Consider the following 22,630-nt stretch of genomic DNA (forward strand, 5'->3'; position numbering starts at 1 on the left):
TCCGAAAGTAGAATAGCAAACCTGTCTGTCCTTTTTGGAAGGCAGGACGAGAACTATTGTATTGGACGGGAACAACAGTGCTCTAATTGCTCCTTTCCAGGTTGAAGCCACAGTTGTCTGATCCGGAAGGGAACGTCCAACTTATTTAGGGACAGACCCCTAAAGCTATAAAAGAACCTTTCGCGAGTGAGGTAACAGAGTCATAGCCCCAAAGTCAACTAAACCAGCGGACGGGGGACAGCATAAGAGGAAGTGACAGAACGACCCCGTGTCAACCCTTATAGCAACGAGGGCACTGAAAGCCAGAGTCGTATTTCTTATAAGAAGGCCGGTTCCCAGGGATGAAAGATACAGCCGCTCAGAGAGGTAAGCCCCTTAGTTGAGTTCTTTCACCTTGGATGGATAGAATTACAAAGAAGCGGTTCATGCAACCGTTGCAACAATAGCTTTTGTGGAGGTGCCTTACATCGGAACACCAACTCAATCGTTATTCATACATAATGGATTTCCAGCAATAAATCAAGTTTAATACGGTGCTTTTTCCACCCTTCAATCCATCCCTTTTTCCATTATTCAATTGTTAGTTAGAGGTCTCAGCTCTTTTGTTAAGACTAGAGGTCTCAGCTCTTTTGTTAAGACCGGGCCAAGCGTATACTAACCTATTACTTTCATCTTCAATCAACTCAAATAAGAAACATCTTCTCTCTATCTAATTGAGTAAGAAAACAACTAACACCCTAATTAGAATCTACATCTTCTCCTATTAGTACTAATTAGAATCTACATCTTCCTATTAGTCAACAACCCGAGCATAGCTTCATTTCATAAGTAAGGCTTTCGCCAAAGTGCTAATGTGAGTTCGGCGCGTGATGTGGTACGAGAAAGGGGCGCCTTCTACGGGCAAGCAATGAGCATGAGGAGAGCTATAATGAGTCAGTGCTGCCAGAAAGCAATAAGCTATCCTTCCCGAATCTCGTTCAAATGATGGGCAATTTCTCCTTCCGAGATCTAGACAATTTCCGCCTTATTCATATTTCTGAAAGAGAATCCCATCTTCCAGTATTTTGGATGGATCCTTCTCTTCTTTCTGTCCTCTCTTGAATAGAGAAATCAATATTTGCACTTATTAGTCCGTGTCTGAGGTAAAGGATAGCTTCCAAAGAGAGGCATCCGATCCTTCTCAAACATAACTATATTAGATCTTTCACTCCATCCATCAATGGCTGGACCCACTAGAATCTACTTTCTCTTTGAAGCACAGTTTGAATTGGGGACTTACCTACTTACGATATTTGAATTGGGGACTTACCTACTATTACTATAATATAACTTACCTACTATGACTATAATATACTTATTCAACAAGCACAGTTTCAAGAAAAGAGCGTCTTCTTGGGTGGAAAATCTATCTATTGACCTTCTCCCTTGCTCCATTATGCAACTCGAAAGGTAACTCCTTACTCTCGGGGATAGGGAATGATAGGTGCTTCGTGTGGGCACATTATTCCTTTTTTGGCAGTATGGTAAATCTCCGTTTCCGGTTTTCACTGGCTTACATGGACTACGGCGTGTAGCTGCTTCAACCTTGTGGGTAACTCAGTTGCCCGGGAAGGTAGCAGTTCTCGACCTACCCTTGAGCCAACCCGGTTCACAGGTTTACGAGAGCATTTGGTCTGGCAGCACTCTATAAATAAAGGAGAAATCTTTAAAGCAACTGAAACAAGGTCAATTTGGCATATTAGCAGGCTTATTACTGATTAGTGTCCGTCCGCTACTTGGCTGTTTCTTCTGCATAAGATCAATAGGCAGTCGGAGAATTCCAATGGGCTATAAACCTTCCAGATCCACTGACCCCCGCCGCGGACTTATTAATAAAGATCGGTCCGTTTGTGCAGCTGTGTTGGGGGGAGCCCCGAGCCAAGCCAAGAAAGTCAGTTATCAGCAAGGGCAAGAGGAGGTGGAAGCGTTCGCCTACTTTATAGGATTCTTTATGATCATGGAAAAGGCTCTCCTCATCTGGAACCTTTCATAAATCGTTGGCTTGCTTTTGTGGTGGTTTGAAGTGGAGACAAGACACCTTTTGATTAGTTCGATGAAGTCCCAGGTAACAGGCTAATTCCTATCAGCCTTCGTAGATATCCAAGTGACCGTATGTATGACTGCTGTACCAAAAGATGCTCCCTCCCGTCTTGCCATCTCGTAACCTAGCTTGCTTTCAAATCTCTGAAAAAGGGAAATGACTTGTCGGATACCTAACAGCTGAATATAAGTCTTCCTTAACCATAGATTTCTTATGGAGATTCTCTAGCTACTCCCTTCCCGTCAACTACTCCTGTTTTCAGCGCCAGGCAATAAGTTTGGTTCGGTTCTAGTTTCATCCTATGGATATAGAGGTGTTCTGCGGGCAAAAGGATAAATGGAAGCAGGAGAAGTCTCTTCAGCCGGAGAATATAGAAGTCAGATATTCTGCCCGGAACCCGGACCCTCTACTTTCATAATGGAAATATTCTATCTTTTTTATCTAATATATAGGAAAGGAATTGGATCTAATATATAGGAAAGGAATGCAAGCGCCTACAAAACTCCCTTTGCGCAACAGTCAATGATACCAGAAACAGGACTTTGGAATCTATCTCGTTTCTAACCCGGTTATACAGAATACACCCTTCTTTCCTCTAACTCTACTTTATACTGATACGCGCGGAAATAATGGAATTGGGATTAACAGGCGTGAAACTCAGAGAATAGCCGACAGCCTTAACAACTGAGTTGAGTAGTTCCACTAATCTCATTCATACATTTCGTTTAGTTCGATCCAGTGTTGTCCTTTCGTGGAGTGCCGTAACTCCCATTAGCGCTTTACCCTAAGAAGTCAGCTTACTTACGCGAGTTCACCTTCCTTCACTTTCAAGCGAAAGTTCTCATTTTCTTTTTGAATCTGGGCTTGCTTGTAGTGTAAGGGTAGTGGTCGCCTCTCTAACTAAACTTCTTGCCTTTACTTCTGATGGTGGGCTTGCTTCTTCAGCCCCTTGTAGTGATCGATAAAAGACAGACCTCTGGAACTGAGAAACACACACACTTACCTCAGGACTGGAAATGGAACTGATTGTTCCCGCCTGCCTCCTTGTCTACGAGATCCAGAGCTTTAGATTCCAAGTAAGGGTCAAGAGGGATAAGGATATGGATAAGGTAATCTTCCATCAATCTGATTTTCTTTTCTTCTTGTATAGGTCGAGGCATAATCCAATCTCTCGTAAGGGTATCAAGCAATCGGTTATGAAAGCCGAGTGAGGGCAAGAACAAGTCAAGTTGGCGATTCAGAAAGTGTAGTTTCCTTTAGCGCTACTTACGGTTCTGAAAGGATGGTTGTTGTGCTTCTAAAGTCTAGGTTTGGTAATTGTCCCGCCTCTTTGTCTGCGAGAAAGGTTCTTGGCTACTTTCATCCTATAGAGGTTGGTGCTTGTGTTGTCTAAGTTGGTGCTTGACCTGTCATCGTATTTATTTGACTTTTCTCGTATAGAATAAGATCTCAATGCTAGTTTCATCGCATAAAGAAGATCAGAAATAAGAAGGAAGAGAATGATAATAAGGATCTGCTGGTATATAAGCGGAAGATATATCAGTGAAAAAGAAAGTATGCTGCCGATGAAATTGATTCTGACCCACACTCGTATACCCTTAACATAAAGCAAGCAAGCGCACCCACCTTTAGTCTCGGTTAAGCCAAGTAAGCACCTTTCCTTCCGTCTGAGGGTCTCTGCTTATGCTCTGTTTTCGGCTAACGTAAGTCTTATGGAACTGGAATTATGACTTCACTTCGGACTTGAACTCCCTCTTCAAGTTATGAGCAAGTAAAGGCTCTTCACTGAACTTACCCTTACCTTTGCATTGCTTTCCTTTCCATTGCTTTCCATTCTATTCCTTTCCCATTATAAGCTTACATTATTCTTCTCTCTACGACAACACAAACACACCAACATCTACTACACGCAACGAAGTCAAACATGCTTTAGTCAAGGGAACAAATATGTAGTAAGTCTTATTGTGGCGAGGTGCTAACGTGTAGGGCATAAGAATCTGAAGGTGAACTTATACGCTTAAGTGAGTCAAGAGTCTGTTGGAAGCAAAAGAGGAAGTCAATAAGTGAAGCAAAGCAGTGTCATTTAAGAAAGATGTAAGCAGGTATAGCAGAGACAGATTAAATGCAGGTAGAGAACAGAGTCAGCAGTAGGGGTCACTTTGATTCTATCTATAAGTTATGCAAGCAATCACATGCTATAAATAAGTTGAGTTCTCTGTTCCGCTCGCTAACGGGAGCAACAAAGCCTGTACTATCTTCTTCCCTTAAGCGCATAGTGGAAAGCAAAGGTTCGGGGAAGTCAAGAGCATAAGCAATTACAGAGTCTCAAGGAAAGGTTAAGGCGATTAATCCAGTTTAGGTTTCATTTCAGAATGCAATATAGTGTTCGTTCATTGGTTAGTATAGAATTCCATTAGAAGTAACAGGCTCTTAGCACCTTCGCCCGGGGAAAGTCACCTCATCACTGCGCTTCAAAACGGATTATTACTGCCCACAGGGTAACCATAAATAGCTTGTGTTGGTTAGGCGAAAGAAAAGAGAGTCGATCAAGGGCGAACTCAGGTAAGCACTCAGGCGAACGGAACTCAACTCGAGCTCCTAACGTTCAGTCTTAAGCGGAAAGTGAGAAGTAAGCGGAACAAGCAGGTGCGTGAACTTCGTCTCAAAAGGAAGAGAATGGAAGGTGCACATAGATCAGAAGCAAAAGATCAAGGATCTGTCAATCTTGTTAGTCACTTTGATTAATAAGGATCGGGGTAAGGTATAGCAGAGCCAGTAGTAATAGGTGGAGCAGAGCTATATCCAGCTGTAGATTCAAAGTGCAAGCCAGTCGAATTCTTAGAGAAACGAATCCGTCTTCGGTCTTCGAAAGCTCATCTTGGGGTTTCCCCCCTAAACACCTCTCTAAATATTAAAGAAATGATTTGACTTGCGCTAATGGAGTTACTTAAAGCTAATATTTGTTTGCCGTTGTGCTCGGGTCGTGTAAGCCTTCCTTTAGAGCGAGAAAGAAGCTACTTGCATTTGCAACAGAAAAACTGGGGTTCTGCTATCTGCTATTCCTTTGGAACTTGGCTTTACCTTAGTTGTTGGTTCATAAATCGAAGCTCGATAGATGCAATTTCCATGAATGAGTTGCTTGTTACCTGGCTTTCGTACTTGACTCAATTGCTAGAAAGGCTTGAAGCACCTTGTGCATTAGCTTACTCTCGGGTCAGGGGTATTTACATCTTAGCAAGGAGAGTGAAAAGAAAGGGAAGGAGTTAAGGTTCACAGAGCAATATGGGAAGAATGAGAGTGAAAAGAAAGGGAAGGAGTTAAGGTTCACAGAGCAATATGGGAAGAATGAGAGTGAAAAGAAAGGGAAGGAGTTAAGGTTCACAGAGCAATATGGGAAGAATCCATTATAGACTTGTAGTTCTATTCTTCTTAGGGAGTTGTGCGCTAGTGAGAGTTCCTTTGAAGGAGGCGCAGGTGGCGGAGTTGTTAGTTTCATCCCTTGTTGAAGTTTAGGGAGAGTATGGAGTTGATAAGTTAGTTAGGGAGGTATGGAGCAAGACTGAGGGGAAGGTGGTTACTGAAATAGATGCCCCATGTGCCAATGCGCTGACTGCTGACTCTTTCCTTCAATCACTCATATCGGGTACCCTTTATTGTTGAATATCCTTAATAGGGCCTTTGAACAAAACCCTTCTTATGCTTACTCCCCGGATCCAGCTTATGGACTTTTCACCTTTGCTTGTCGATTCTCTCTAAGACTAGGATTAACCTCGAACTTTCAATCTACTTCAGGATCATGTTACAGGTGCGCTAGAGTTTAGGTTGTCCTGTCCTGTAGAATGGCTAAAAAGTAATACTCTTGTTGACAAAACTAGCACAGCTTAAGCATTACTGGGCATTAATTCCTTTCTTCATATATAAATGAATTCTTCTTAATAGCTAAAGTGAGTTATACGTGTGCGAGTTCCATACTTCACTATATATGATTAGGAGTGAGCTTCCTTCATGATGGTTAGTTCATAGATTAGATTATAGGTGTGCGCACTACCATGATATTCTAGTAAGCGGTGTTCTTTACTCTTATCTATTGTATTTCATATATTCCATTTTGATTTCATTCAATTAAACAAGCAAGTTAGTGTACGAGTGATATTTCCTGCCCAGAGGTGTGTATTAAGAGCGAAGAAGGGAGAAGAAACGGACTAAGTTATTTTCTTTCTATCTTTGTCTTTGTAGGTAAAGAGCTCACTGACGCCAAGTCCTTTTTTGGGAGCCGAGTTCTAGCGTAGAGTTATGAGCAAGTCAAGAACTGCTTCCACTGCTTAATCTGCTCCTTACTCTCCCCTTTCTGATTACCCGCTTCATCTATTTCTTATTACCTTTGTACCTACTTCAATCTATCTCTCCGCTTACTTATACTTCATCCTATTTCTTATTACCTTTGTACCTACTACAATCTATCTCTCCACATACCTATATATACTAAATCAATGAGCTTAACGACTAACTCCAATTAATCTTATGCTGCTGAATCATTAATGGAATCTCTATCTTGTCTTGCTTAGCGCCCGACCTCTACTTTCTCTGCTGACCAACTACTTGTCGGAAATCGCCTTGGGCTAGGAACCTTATAGGGAAAAGGGTCGGCCAATAAGGAAATGGGAGTCTTTGGGCATTGCTTGGGCCTACTTAAGTAAAGACTGGCTACCTATACTCTCGCAGCACACCTTTCTCGAGATCTGTCTCTTCATTATGGGCTGCATGCTATAGGAGACACGTGTACACCGCCGCGTCGAGCCACTATATATGCTCCGTTCCTTTCCGAAAATTCCATATTTGCAATATCCGTCTTTATTACCTTCCAATCCTTTCATTCCTTCGCAGATAAAAGGAATGGGACTAGCTAAAGATTCGACTGCTGCCATACTTTTCTTTGTTTATGTGGAACCCTCTCCCTTTGCCCTAGTTTAGAATCTCGCTGATTTGAGGCACCTCCTGGCTACGATCCGATATGTCATTTCCTTTTGGACTAACAGGCCACGTTCAAGCTTTACTCCGGAAGAGTCATTCTAGAAAGAAACGGGTCTACTCCCTATTTTGGATTAGTAAAGCGCTAACACTCACCTGGTCTACTACCACCCCACCCTTTTTTGATGCTAGCTTATAACCTCTAATGAGATTGGCAGTCAAGGGTTTACCGACTAGCCATTCTATCTGATAGTCCTACTAGCGAAGGGTTGACAGGAATCAAAGTAAGGTGCTAAGAGCCCTATAAGCGCATCCATCTGATTGATGAATTACCCTGGGTCGAGGACCTACTTCTATATAATAATAGGACCTACTTCCATATAATAAGAATCTAATAATAATATAGGATTTTCGCTTTTCCATGGAAATAACCAGACGATTAAGAAACTCTCTGATCGGAGATGTACGCGTCGTATGACGAATGGCATAGTCAAACACTTGTTGATGATCACCTACTTCCCCCCTTCTCTAATACTAATAGGCTTTCACTCACGGTCATAAAAGAAATAGGCATATATCTCAAAGATTAATCCCCCAAAAGTCATACTCCAACACTAGCTTCTGAAACACACCTACTTATATTTCCTAAATGCGGCTAAAGACTCGAGAAAAGAAGGGATTGAAAGAACGAAAAGCGCACTGGCATGAACATGAGATGTCCTTATATAATCTACCAGGAAGACCAGCTTCGCTTCTTGAGCTTACTTGGTAACCAATAGCTTCTAGGGTTACAAATGTTCGAAGAACACCAAACCCATCTCGACAAAAGAAATCCAGTGTTGGAGCTAGTATCTTAGCAAATGATTCATTCGTGGCTTTTTGAGTCTAGATAAGCTAGATAAGCCGTCACACTATTCTCTTACAAAATGAACGATGCTCTTCGATGCGAGAGTATACACCGAGTCTATGTCTCTGTTCGGGTCTCTTCTTTCATTGCTCTTCTCTCTTAGAGATTTGTAAATATACTTACTTTTTGGATTCCACAGGTGAGGTTGGTTTCTTTCATGCTGGAATTTCTCCTCCAGTATCCGCTGCCAAAATGCAACACTTTCTTCTTATTATTAGGATGCACAAAGTGTAGTTCTTGTGCTCTAGTTCTAACGGGCCAAGCAACTAGGCAAGTAACTACTAGACGCCAAGCTACGGGCCAATCAACTACGTAAGTAGCCTAGTAACTGACTGAGGGCTTACTCTTTGAACTCCGGCTCAACTACCTCAGGCTACAAATACAGGTGAAACTTTACCACGACCACTAGACTACCGGTCTGAAGACTATAACTCGAACAGGACAACAACTACTGGGGCCAAGCAGACAAGTAAATCCCTTTCCCTTCTCATGAAACACTAGCACCCGACCTCTTACCTATGGGTCCTCTCCTATACAACTCCTCTGTCAACGACTACTGTTATGGCTCCCGAGCGCATGTGTGATATCTCTACTCTTGACCAGTACCCTGCTCGCTCCTCTCTGCTAACTCAATTCGGCTCATCCAACTTCATTCTTCTCCTACTTGTCAACTTCAGACTAACAGTTTTCGGGAGCCCCGGTTGCCTGTTTCCAGGGGAGAGAGAAGTATTGTAGCCAGCAGGGTTCAATGAAATGGACGTTCAGAATTGACCTCAGTAGTATCTGTCTGTACTAACTGGACTTGAAACCACCCCAACATGTAAGTAAACAAGCCTACCCGCCAAGATAAGTAAACAAGCCATACCCGCCAAGTAAGTCAACTAAGTAAACCAGCCTATCCTCGAACACAGGGCTTGGTCAACGACTACTGATGAAACTTTACCACTACTATAAGGGGCAAGAACTCCACTTTCATAACTGATCTCGAAACTCCCCTTTCTGACCCGAACTAACTCTCCCTCTTGCTCTCTGTAAAGTAGGAATGAAAGAGCCAAGCTACTACTCGTAAAGGAGTCCGGAGTGCCCTATATTAAGTTCCAAGCGTATACTACAAAGGCAAAAGAAGCTGGGCGAGAAAGAAACCAGTACTTTAGTTACCCTTTCAATAGGCTGGAGCTAGGCATGCTAGATCTACTAGGTTACTAACCGACCCTGTCCTGTGTTCATCGCCTCTTTCTTATTTCCATCTCTTCTTTTCTTGCCAGTCAATACAGTCGCCTTTTCCTGCGTTGCCTGTTCCATGCTCTTTATTCCACTCCTGCTTATATCTCATACCATACCTATCTTCTCATTAAGTATCTGATCTAGCTCCTGCTTATATCTCATACCATACCTATATCCTAATTCTGTTTCTTCTGTCATCCTATAATTGGAATTAGATTTGTGCGAGAACTCCCTGCCGCTCCTTGGTTGAAGCCTGGGTGGAAATTAGTCACATTCAGAAATTAGTCACAACAAGAATGCAACTATTGGTGCTCAGCCTGAAAGCAGGTATACTCAGAATGTCCCTAAGGAGTGGCCAAGCAACGGCGTAAGACGTTGGGCGGCAGCAACAACTATAGGTAATATAACTAGTTAGAAACAAGTCCTGTGTTCGGGAGCTAGTAGCAGCAGCCCTGTTTATCGTTTCCCTGCTTGTTAGCTTGGTATGCCAGACTGAAAGCACTAACTATCAGGAGTGGAGCTAGCAAGGGAGCTAGTAGAAAAGTAGGAATGTAACTCGGGAGTGACAGACTGAAACCAGTGCTATAGCCACTTCCTTTCTCCTATGAGAATGCCATTGAAAGCAGGTTGGGAATACCGAGTAGCCAGAGTGAAAAGAGACTGACTGTTCGAGTGAGAGTAGAATCTCATACCGGTAGTACTGGCTAAGTATACCTTGCTATCAAAAATCCCGTGTTTCGTAAAAAAAGAAGTCATTTCGGGTTCTCTATTAAGGGAAATCAGGGTGCTACCTTTTTTCCCGGGGCCAAGACACGTATAATGTGTTGCGGCAGGAGTTCCCGTGAACTTGTCATCAAAATAGACCTCGTTAGTAGGTAAAATGACCTTGCTATCAGGCAAGTAACTACGTAAGTTACGCGGCAGTGTTGTTTCACGGTAAAACGTGAAAAAAGAATATCCATCAGGTGCCTCAGGAAGGGAAATCCATTTACAACGAGGCAAGTAACTCCTAACCAAGCCGATCGCCAAGACACTACTAACCAAACAACGGCGCAAGACGTTGAGCGGTAGCAAAAGTAATATATATAACAAAGTTATTACAATAGATGTGTTCTGGGCGGAGGAGCCTGAGCTAAAACGGTAGCGAGCTAAAAGAGCGGTAGCGAGCCCTCACCAGTAGCAGCCACCAAGCAACTACAATACCCATTAGCGCTGAATTAGATTCAAATTGCAACTACCTTCCTTTTAGCGCCAAGTCCACTCAAATCAGCATTTCTTAACTCTGTCCTTGAATCAGGTAGGTGTACAAGGTTATATAAACTCAATTCCACTATAACAGATGTATTCTACTATGACAACACTCGCACAGAAAGATATAAATCCTTATCAAAGAAATGGCTTGTTCCGGCGAACTCTGTTAGTTCAGATACATTTAACAGATTTTCTTTTCTCTCTCTTGTGCGCCTATAAGATATAATGTGAAATGGGTATTTTCAGTATCTAATATTTTCTCCTCTTGCACATGGAGCATAGAAAGAATGATGTAAAGACACACAAGATAAGCAACTTAGGGGCTCGCTTAAAGGAGCTTAGCTTCATAAGTCAAGTCCAATAAGTCTGTCACTTAATATTGAGAGTCGACAATAACTTGAACATAAATAGATTCTAGGACAGAAGCGTTTGCTGCTTCATTCGATCCTACAAATTATTCTGTAGTAAGGTAACTTTTAGAAACAAACTGAACTTAAACTTGCTTCTTCTGCTTACTTTATAACTCCCGAAACAGGACTTGCGCTTAACTCGTAATAACGCCTTATGTGAGGTTCGCGTTCCTTTCTATTCTTGCTTTTGTATACGTTGCTTGTTGGTTCGTTGTTGGCGACGGGTCTCCTTCAGTTCTTGAAAAAGGAATGGACGATACTTTCATAAAACGACTTACTTATATACGGGGTCTATTTCTGTTCGTTCGACTTTAATCATATGACTCGAATTGCCAGGAATGCAGTGCAGGGTCAAAAGGGAATAATATCCGGCTTGCTTTGAAGCGCTAAGTAGTAAAGAATCTCTTTGTGTACCGTCCCAGTGTTGTAAGGAAAGTCAGAGAGATCAGAGGCATAAACAAGATATGTGGAAGAAGTAGGGACAAGCTACTACTCAAAAGGCAAAGAAGGCAAAAACAGGAATTGCTCTAATAACTGCTTCGTTAGCCGATGAAGACAGTACTTGCTCAACACCGAGATATAGTCAACACCGATAAATAAAAGAAGCTCCATATTAATAGCCCTCCAGTTCTGCCGTACTCTAAATTCTTCCCCTTTCCAACCTTTGCTTTGCTTTCCGAGTCTTTGCTTTGCATGCTTGGCTTGACCTTGTAGTGGTCCAAAGAATTGAGTGAGAGTGCTTGGTGGCTGGAGTGACTAATGAAGTAAGGCTCAGCTACCTATAGAGAATATACTTTAGGTTGTATTAATCTAATTGAATATAATATGGAATTTCATCCAGAAAAGAGAGAATCAAAGCAAGGACAGTAAGACCTATAGCCAGGCAGGACAGCTTTGAGTAAGCAGTTACAGTATTAAAGTCAGAAGCGGGAGACCTAGATACGGTAGAGCAAGGTTCTAGGCCAACAGCTAAAGAATGCGATAAGTGCAGCTCGGTTTGAATCAATAGATGGGCCGTTTTGAGTGGAAGTCTAATTTGTGAGCTTCGTGCCTATTGCCTTCACCTATAAGTTTCCCGCTCCTGTCCACCGCCCTCCGTAGTTCGTTGGTCTTCCGATCCGCGCTTTAATGCTAGTAGGGACTTGGCGCTTAGCGGGTTGTACCGTTGTTTGCCTTGTGCACACTACACTGGTTCAATTCCTTTATGCCTTGCTTTCATCCTGTGTTTCAACGGCCATTTCTATAATATTATCGAGTTCTTTATTAGCGAAAAGCAGTCCTAAAAGCAGAGTGGTTTTTCTATTTGAACGACGGAGCTCTTGTTTGGGTGTGAAGTAACATCTTTCTTTCTGAGTTTCCGGTTAGAGTATGCCATTCCACTAATGTTCCCCAGCTACGTATTCCTGTAGTCACTACCCCAACCTAGTTCTATTTCTCTGTTTATTAATGAAGTTTGAATTGAGCACTGCAACGGGACTTTCACTATACCAATAACAAGAGTCGAACCTGGGCATACGAGAATAACCCTAGCGCTTCATGGAATAAGTCAGTCAAGAATGATAGGCAGTCGGTTTCGTTTGATAGCAGGATGCCAGGAACAAGTCTGGGCTTAATCGTTTTTACGAGGAATAAGAATATAGTAGTTATTAAATAAAGAACGGAAGGCGCGAGCCTAAGCCAGTAAAGCATGGGAACAGATTGGATATCGGGAGTAATTGTTTGAAACCTAGAACATGGGAATGAAAGAAGGGATAGTCATTCCACTGGGGAATGAAAGAAGGGATAGTCATTCCACTGGTGCCTATGAGCCCTACTATCCTTGGTCAGCTCTGTTACTCCCCTATCTAACTCTGAAACTGCTTTCCCCACATCCTTACTTGTTAGTTAAAGAATACTACTACAGTAACTAACTCTTGCTTACTTTCTAACACTATAAGCCTGTGCTTACTTGCCTTTAAGCGCTAAGTCAATCAGTTGCACCCGGTTAGTTCCTGTATTCCGCTAAGGCTAAAGGTAAAGTTGTGGAATTATTAGTTGACTCATTCTGTTTTCGTGTTAGTATATAGGCTAAAGAGAAAGTTGTGGAAATGTCGGTTATTCAAGTGGAGTCTTGTTGAGAGTGCTAGTACCGTTGACTGTGCTGTCGGTTTCACAATTCCTGTATTTTGGAGCTATAAACTCGGAATTGAGCTCATACTTAGCACTTCCGATCCAGTAGAATACGAATGCAGCTTTTTTTCTTTTCTTTGCTGATTTCTCTATCAATGAAATTGACCATGTTGCACTAAGTTACCTACGGATGTATGCATGCAGTCCGGGAACACTTTGGGGTGAACACCCATCCGAACAAGTAGAGTCAATAGTGAAGCAATTAGGCCTACCATTTAGCAAAAACCGAATCCCAAACTAGTGCTCTCCGAACCAAGCTAGATAGTCTCCTATCACTAGGCTCACCAATCAATCTGAACTGAGATTATGATTTATTATTCTTACATATTAATAGATCTTAAAAGAGCCAAGCTTAGACTAATGTTGCGCGGCAGCAACCAATAGATAGTTATAACAAGTTAGAAACAAGTTATGTGTTCGGGTGCTGAAAGCCATGAGTTCCCATATTCCATATTAGCGGTGGGCTTACACCTCGCCCAACCGAATCTAAGCCCTTTGAAGCGCCAGTAGTTGTTGCTGTGGCCACACCAACCCTTTAGTTCCACTCGCTCCTTACTTATTTATATAGAACCTCCGGGCAAAGTAAACCTATTCTGTAGAGGCAGAGTAAGCTAACCTTAAGGAGTCGGGGGAGCCCTCAACTTGAGAAATCTCTGTGCGTGACGTGAGTAGGAATCCTAGAGAAGATAGATCGATTGAGACTAACTACCGTTCTAAGATATCTGCAGCGAGCAGCTGAAACTAAGGTAAGCTCTGAATGAAGGCCCGAAACTAAGGTAAGCTCTGAATGAAGGCCCTAAGAGTTGATCGTGTCATGTGCAATGTCCATCAATGCTGGTTCATTAATGTCCATTGAATTAGACTCCTTCTCCCTTCCCTAATACGAAAAAGAACTGAAAGAGAAAACTAGAAACTCACTCTCGTATGGCTAGAGCCCTGGGCGGGTTATTTTCCCTGTTGTTCTGTTCCCGCCACGATAAAGACGCACGGAAGAGGTATGCCCTGTAGAGGATCCGTTGAGAGTGTGAGTTGAAGACCTGATTGATAGATATAACAGCGCTACCGCTATACATTAGTAGTTGCTTGGTGGCTTGAAATACAGGTAAGTGTTAGAGTTTGCTCCTAGCGCCTAACTCAATTTGGTCTTTCGCTTTTGCAGGATCTATAGAGATATTATGAGTCCTCCGTCCCGGATTCCCTCGCCTAGGACATCTGGGTTCACCGGTACTACCAAAGAGTCTCATGCTGACGTTACTGTGACTGATATATCTCCGACCACGAAGACCCCAGTCGTGCTTCTGGTTTCCATTCCATAGAAATATAGAGGACAACTTCTCGTGCTCTGCCATAAGAACTTGGAGTCCATATCAAGGTTAAGGTAAGGTAACGCTGTGATTCTTGCTCAAAAACGGACCGAACGCGTTCGAGTTATTGGCTCGTCCAAACCTGCTGCATTAATGAGTCGCTCATTCAACTGTGCCTCGGAGACAGGGTCGAGAAAGTGCCATGCATGGTTGCCCCCTGTGCTTTCTTCCCTTTATCTCGGTCCCACCCGGGCTCTTCTGTGGTAAGGAGAAAAAAGTAGACTTCTGAAACCTTCTGTGGTAAGGAGAAAAAAGTAGACTTCTGCAACGGGCTATGCCACCCATTACTTATGAGGGAAGTCGCATCCGTCCCATCGCAAGCACCTACAATGTAATGATCACATTTGTTAACCCTATTCATTTTGGTAGTTCAACGTACGGTCGCCCCTCCAACAAGAAAAGGTAGAAAAAAGGAAACTTCTCTTCCATTGGGATCGGAGAATTTATGTAGGAAATCAGGTTTGCAATTTCCAGAAACCACACGATTATATAGAAATAGGGAATACGCTGCGCCTAATATCATCCCAAGCGCTGCTAATGTGGCAACTAAGCTATTTCTTTGGAAAGCTCCTACTGAGATTGAGAATTCCCCGATAAAGCTGCTAGTGCCAGGTGAACTCATATTAGCCAAAGTGGAAGAGAGGGAAATGGTAGGGAGATTCGGCATGGTGCTCACTAAACCTCCATAATATCTAGCAAGTCGAGTCTTATGTCGGTCATATAGAACACCAACACATAGAAAAAGGGCTGGAGGAACCAGTCCATGACTTGACATCGGTAGAATGCTACCTCCAATTCCCTGTATGTTCGATAGAGCCAATTATTCCCCTTGAGTACTAAGATTACCCCCCGAACCGTACAAGAAAGTGAAAACCTATCATACGGCTTTCTAACTAAACGGATTTAGCTGGTCGTTCCGCTCTGTGGGATCGAGAGTTGTATAAGAGATCTCGTGTTGCGCGGCAGGGCCGCTAGTTTGACTGTTAGAACTTGTTAGAACCGCCAAGCTACTAATTTCTTCCAATTAGAAATGAGTCCTTTCCCAGCCAATTAGAAAAGAGTACTTCACCTGGGGAGCAAAGTGTTGAGTGAAGCATCTTTATCCCCGTGTGGCGGTTATAGAGTATAACATTGACGACCCATACCCAAACTCTATCTTCCTTATCAGTGAACCGGAACACTGTGCATAGGTACTATTCGGCGAGGACGAGACGACATGACATACTATGAGAACGTAAAGAAGTTCTGCCCTTATTCGGATCTACTATGGAAAGTGCCTGAAATCCAAGGTGACACACGAGCTCCCGTTCTGCGGCGTGGTGGCAGGACCACTAGTGGATTGGCTCTGGGTTTAGGTAGTGTGAAATCTTTAGGGTTCATTAAAAGAAATAGGCCCCTTCCCTTCTGCCAAGTTGATTAGAAGGCGCTTTCCGTTCGGAGGTACCTCGGAGCAAAGGGTTAGGAAGGTAGTATGGGCCCTCTGACTTCCAGCACAGTGTTGTGTGCGACTCCCGTGAAGCAAATGAAGGGAAGCTCGAAGGAAGAGCTTTCTCCGCTAGCGGCTTATGTAGTGGTCGGCATTCCTACGTGCTCCAACGGCCACTCACTTGAGATGAGATTAAGGAGCTGAAAGCCTTAGGAAAGAGTCGTGACGAAGGTAACTGGTGGTTTATTGATGGATTCCGTGGTAGTCTCTGCCTCCCGTAAACTAAATCAATATCAACAACATGTCGTGACGGCCGACAACTAACCTAAATATAATGAACTGGAATTATACCTACTATAGGCTCTAGTACTTGGTTGACTTCTAGCTTCTATGGTTAGTTGCCCTGTTGCTTTGGTTTAGTTTGAGTTTGTATTGTACGGAATTTCACACACGCCGCCGAGCAAGCCCTTCTTCCTTTGGCCTGGGAAAAGCTGCGAACTCTAGAAGCAAGGAAAGGAGCTTTTAAAGAAAAGAGGAAAGCAAGGGTCCGAAGGAGCTTTTAAAGAAAAGAGGAATTATTGAGGTATTTATCTGTCCCCCCGCCACGAAACTGACCCACGGCACACTGGCGCCCATTCGCTTCGCCCGTGGGAAGGCAAGTGAAGTGAAAGAGACCGCTGCGGAGTGGAGAAGCCGCGACACGAAGTACCTAACTGCTCTGTGGGCTGGATCTCGCTGGTGCCACCTAAATTGTAGGTAGGTTACGGATGTGTTACATTTGGAGTTGTCGTTCGTGCACCTGTCCCCAATAGAAGAATGAGTTATTCCTTCCACTGCTGATCATGGCCTTACCACTTGGTCCCCGCTGGCTATCGTGGGATTCGAGGAGCTAACGTTTGCGCTGCGCGTTCCCGCAGGACACATGTTAGCTGTAGGAAGTATGGTTACGAAAGTGACTTCGGTTTAGCCAGTTCAGGCTCAACTCCTCGCTTTATGTTAGCGGACCTACTGGTCGGGTCGTGGCAGAGCGATCTTTCTTTCAGTGTGGGACGATGCCGGGGAATGCTTAGAGGCGGCAGAGCAACACTCAGAAATTGGCCCTCCATGAGATGAGCCCAGTGCATTGGACCGATGGATAAGAGAAATGAGCTGGCCTGCGGCACTATACATACGATGTGGACTCCAGAAGTTAAGATACATATCGAATTATTGAAGATGGATCCATAATAGATAGATAGATTGTCTCATCAATGGATAGAAATGTGGGAAGAACCTTAGGATTGCCCTCTTTCTTCTCTATCGCAGCTGACTTAAGTGCAGAACCTTAGGATTGCCCTCTTTCTTCTCTATCGATTCCTACTCTTTCGATCTATCAGAACGGATCAGGCCATCTATCTATTAAGAGATTGAAAAATGAAGTGAATCTCGCTAGATTGAAAAATGAAGTGAATCTCTTCGTTCATTTCCGCCACAATAAGAAGGAAGCGAAGCTTGTTAATGAGCTAGAAGCGCTCGCTTCGCCGTGCCCAACTATTATTATTCCCTTGCCTTGCTTGTGGGAAAAAGGAAAGTCAACTGAAAGATGAGATTAATTAGGACTTTGTATAGCCGGTGCTGTTGCTGTATGCGCGTAGGGCCGTCCCCTCTTCCCGTCCTTTTTGGCACAGCCGGCTGTGTTATGCTGATGCCTCGAATCGACGCTTTAGTTGCGACATGCTATGTTTTCTCCCCTATTGCTAGTAGGTTGATGGGTCGCAAGCCCGGCACACATGTTTTGGTCTTGCTTGTGTGTCTATAAAAGAAAATAGGTGACCTAACGGCCGCCGCCCGACTAGACATACCAATAGTAACCAGATTCATATGGGCAACCGGGGAGTAGGCAATGATCTTCTTAAGATCGATCTGTCTTGAAGTGGTCGAGGGAGTATATATTATAGCAATAGCACTAGGAGTATAAATGAAAGGAGTGGAATAAAGTGTAGCTTCGGGAAACATGGGTATTGAAAATCTTAGAAATCCGTGGGTTCCCAATTTTAAAGGAATTCCTGCCAAGATTACGGATCCAGCCGTAGGTGCCTCTACATGGGCTTCGGGTAACCAAATATGAACTGGTACCATAGGAACTTTGACGGCGAAAGACGCGAAAGAAGCAATCCATAGAAGAATTTGGCGCCGCTCACTAAATGATGTGGTTAATAAGATAAGTAAATCTGTAGTTCCTGTTTGGAGAAGAATCAACGGAATAGCTAATAGCATAAAAACGGATCCAAGTAAAGTATATAGGAAAAAAAGATATGCTGCCTTGATCTTTCTTTGTCTCGAACCCCAGACACCTATAATAATAGTAGAGTAAGGGGTGGCCCCAAAGCGGAATTGACCTTACCGGGTTGGTCGAAGCTCCTGTGGGTAGCCAATCCCTTCTCAGAGAACCGTACGTGAGACTTCCGCATCATACGGCTCCGTCCCGAGCTTCCGTCTGAGGCCCTTGTCATTAGACCAAACTCTGTTATGCTTGTCTTTTCTGCCTTGACTCTAGAATCTTTTGCTTCTTTGGGTGATGGCGAACAATGCAGCTTGCAGAGTAGGAGATGCCTGCGCCCGAAAGAACCGCTCACTAGCTTGCCGGACTAGTTTTAGTGGGCCCGACCAGAAACCTAGCCTTTCGAAACCGCCAGTCTTCCAAATAAAGAAGAGAAATTGGCTTATGGGAAGACTTATTAAGTGCTGCTGCTTGTAGAGCACATGTAACGCACAGTAGAGTTGCTCACGCTGCGGATCTAGAAATCTATGGAGAGTTCCAACCAAGAAAGTGTGTACTGATTTAGAACCAATAAAGTGAGTACTGATTTAGGTTAAAGTAATTGCCTTATGGTTCCGACTGACTGCCTTTACGCAACAACTACTACTGTGATGTGAGCTGAGCGGTGAAATTGGTTTGATCTTTCTGGCCTCCACTTGTATAGAGATGCATGCACGCTCTTTAGTAGGATCTTCATCATGAGTTTAGTACAGCACCTTAGATTCTCGAACCCTCTGCCGAGCTCTACCCTGCCAGCATTATCTCTTTTTTTTGATGAAGTGGGCCAAAGAAATGTCTCCACCTGCTCTGCTGCCAACTGTATTTATTCGGAATTATACGGAACGGCTCCCCTCTGTATGTTTTAGCAACTTATCCTAAGGTATCCTCGCCAAGAGCTCCACGGACAGAGGAAGCAACCTGCCTGCTGTGGCGGGCGTGTTTCATAAGCAATAAGACCTGAACGATTATCCCTATCCTCGGTAGCTTACGAGTTTACGTCCATCCCTGGTCGGATACTGTTTCCTATCAAGATTGATTCTCCCTTGTAGCCGTTACCCGAATTCGCGCAAGTGTGTTTACACCCCCCTGACTTGACGAGGAATCCATTCTCGCGAACAAACACATCCCCTAAACACACCTAGGAGCACCCCTTCCTGCATATCCATACAAGACCCGAGTAGGCGGGTCGAGGTCCTACGAGTTACCAACTAAGTACCCGGAAATCCAAAAAGATGTGTGGTTCGGTGGTTCGACCAGAAATGCTATGCTTACGCACAAGACTACCCCTCTTCCCGAAAGCTTCGCGGGGACCTTTACCACTTTACGACGACGGAGGACCGCCCATAGAGGGTTTACTGCACAAGGCCCCTGCAGAGGAAAAGCTTTCTCCCAGCGAATAGAAGATGCTTAGCTCCGCACAACATAGGGATTAGCACACTTTCGGAAAGAACATAGAATAGTAGAGGATCCAGCATGCAGGACACGGCGATCATTAGAAATTCACGAATTAGAAATGATATAATATATTCTTTACCAAAATGTCTTATACTAGACCAACCCACTGAAATGCAAATAGGGATAAGTAATGTCGTCAATATCACGAAGAATAATGAAAGACCGTCTATACCAATATAATAATGGATGTTTTCATAAGGAAGCCATCGAAGCCTTTCCACAAATTGAGATTTGGCCGTAGAAGGATCGAATTGTATCCGAAGAACAGGGGGATACAAAAAAGTAATAAGAGAAGCGCACAGACCAATCAAGCGTATCGGTCGTATTCTTGAATTGGGAATCAAAAGAGGAGTTATGCTTCCTAGCACAGGACACAGAATAAGACCACTTAGATTTAGATCGGAATAACTGATATGTTCTAACATAGAGGAGAATCAAACATGAAAAAGAGTTGTTGACAACAGTAGAAAGATATAGCAGCTTAGAATGAAAAAACACACTATAGGGGTTTTTTGGATGGGAAAGTCAGCTGAAACTAAACACCGTTATGCTGAAATTGCTAAGAGGGTTAGGTTAACCTCTCGCCTAGTTAGATGTAAAGTAATCAGGCTACACTGCCCAGAATTAAGAAGTAGTGGGGCCCTGCCAAAGTATGCACGCACCTTCTTACTTGGAATATAGAATATCTTATTTGACTCTATAATAACTCTATTAATATCTATAATAACTCTATTAATATCTATAATAACTCTATTAATATCTTTCTATAATAACTCTATTAATATCTTATTTGACTCTATAATAACTCTATAAGATTTATCGACTCTATAATAACTCTATTCTATAAGATTTCTCTATTAGATTAGTAGAACTCTATAAGATTTATATAATATATTAAGCAATGTCCTGTTTTGTTGTTGAGCACCCATCTTAAGGCCCAATCGGCATCAGTAGTATCACGGAACCCTAAAGAGGACGATGACGGAAAAACTAAGGCTCGAGAAAAGCTTACTATATATCTAAGAATCCGATGAACAGCTTTAACTAAGAATCCTATAAACAGCGGAAAGGTGAACTAACCGAGGGCGCTGCTATGAAAGGCTTACTATCTATCTTTATGAAAGGCTTACTATCTATCTTTATTAGGAAGAGCCAAGGCAATATATGGGCGAGAGATCTAAAGAGAAACTCAACAGCGTCGGATCAGATAATGGTGAGCCATCAGTAATTAGGAGTTTAACGTTAAGCTCAAAGGGAGTGTCAACAGTCTTCTCATCCTGGAGTTTCGCTCTTTTGAGAAAGTCATTACCTTATTAGATCTGAGATACCAAATATCCACGAGGAGAATGTGCTACCTCCCAGACTAACTAACAAGAAAACACGCCGGCTTCATCCTTAAGAGCAAACGCATTCGTGGGAGAAGGAAGGTTTCTTTCGAAAGGAAAGGAAGCAGAACAAAGAGAAACTAATGCCAAAGTAAACAGAACAGAGCAAGCAACACCAAGGAATGAACACGCAAGAAAGAAAGTCACTAATGAGTTGAAAGAGCCAGATTCTGGGTAGGCATGGTAAGAAAGAGAATCCTCAGTTCTTCCCCGGCTTATGATCTTTATTAGGATTTCTCTAAGGTCTTCCCCGGCTTATGGTCTTTCTTCCTCAACTGCTCTTGAAACAACTTCTTTTCTTTTTCTTAATCCTTATCCTTCTCTTTTGCTTCTCAAACTACTACACTTTCTTTCCTTCTTAAATAAGTATATGGTTGATTCTCCTACTCGCTGATTGATTGGGAGTCTTCAAAGGGATAGTTAGCTTTAAGATCCAAGTCTACTGTTTCTTCTTTTTATACTGCCCCGGCCTCTCCTATGGCAATAAATACTGATTCAACCAGGGCAACTGTAAACTAATCAGGACTAGATCTCTCCCTCTTCTAAGGAAATACCATCTCATTTGGCCTGGCCTCTACTTCTTACGAAACTGCTTCCCTACTTGATACTGCCTATAGATACGATGAAACAAGGGGCTAAGCAACGGATAGACAAGACGACAAGAAGACAAGACGACAAGCTTAGTAGTAAGGTAGAAAACCACTTAAGCAGGTAAGAGATCTAGCGCATTAGATACATTAGATACTAGGGGAGCGGGTACAGGATAAGAAACATAAGTGAGATATAAAGCAGTTGGGTAACTCACTTCTATACATGGTGCCAAAGTAGAGGTGTTTCGGGAAGGTAAGGTTAATTAATTACTGGAGAAGAAAGGGCAGTTGACAAAACTAGAGAATTAGCCGAGGAGGCGAACACAGGTGTCGCTAAAGGGCCGCTAATGTTTTGACTGATCTTTCCCCAATACTGACGCTCTACAGACAAAGTCTAATAAAATCTATATAACTTGATTAAGGGCCAAGCAGACAAGTAGTAAGGAAACTCATAGTGTGGAATTCTTAGTTTTCATAGCCCTAGCTAGGTTGGTTCAGAGCATAAGTAGATTAGCCTCATTCAGTTATTAAAGATGAAAAGGTATCTCCTAGGCTAAAACAAGCAACTACTGTAGTATAACCTAGTAAGAAACCCTATCAGAATTGACCTGAATGCTTTACTTCCTAACTAAACTCTTAACAGTAAGGGCTATCCGAACTCTCCTCTTCAATGTCAACTCTGATTTCCCCTCTCAGTCAGGAGGAATTCACTAAAGAGAATCATGAGCCATAGGGGTTTAATGTAAGCAGTTAACATACCTCCTTCACTCCTGTACCAATACTATAGTCAATCCGGCTTCGGGGGTTGTGTCTTGGATTCTTGCTTGGTGGTTCAAGTCTTCTATTCTAGTCGTGTTCCGCCCCTGTGTTCTGTCCTAGTAGTTACCTTATACTGATATTCCTATGAAGTCTCATAACCTAGGGTATTAGTCTTAGAGCTAGAGCCCCTCGTACAAGAATTCAAGCTAGGAGCAGGAGGCTATAGAGCTAACAAGCAAGAGTGGAGTTAATGAGTAACAGATCGAGAATGTTCCTCTTTAGTAAGAATAAGTCCAATAAGCAAGGCTCGGGCTACTATAGTGAATTCTGGATTATGAAATTC

The 22,630-nt window shown here is 43.0% G+C and overlaps 1 protein-coding gene and 1 pseudogene across 1 annotated transcript; both read right to left on the reverse strand.

The window, feature by feature from the left end:
* Positions 1–15,038: 15,038 nt before the first annotated feature.
* On the reverse strand, positions 15,039–18,291 carry LOC135671643 (NADH-ubiquinone oxidoreductase chain 4-like; annotated as a pseudogene).
* Positions 18,292–19,140: 849 nt separating this feature from the next.
* On the reverse strand, positions 19,141–22,158 carry LOC135671644 (NADH-ubiquinone oxidoreductase chain 4-like). Its single transcript, XM_065179875.1, has one exon. The coding sequence runs from the start codon at positions 19,976–19,978 to the stop codon at positions 19,451–19,453; it is 528 nt and encodes a 175-aa protein (XP_065035947.1). The 5' UTR covers positions 19,979–22,158; the 3' UTR covers positions 19,141–19,450.
* Between the last annotated feature and the right edge of the window lie 472 nt (positions 22,159–22,630).

Source organism: Musa acuminata, unplaced genomic scaffold (assembly GCF_036884655.1).
Source record: "Musa acuminata AAA Group cultivar baxijiao unplaced genomic scaffold, Cavendish_Baxijiao_AAA HiC_scaffold_1146, whole genome shotgun sequence".
Taxonomy (NCBI): domain Eukaryota; kingdom Viridiplantae; phylum Streptophyta; class Magnoliopsida; order Zingiberales; family Musaceae; genus Musa; species Musa acuminata.

Bases quoted from the DNA above. Each gene is read 5' to 3' on its own strand.
- LOC135671644 (XM_065179875.1), bottom strand. From the start codon at position 19,978: ATGTTAGAACATATCAGTTATTCCGATCTAAATCTAAGTGGTCTTATT.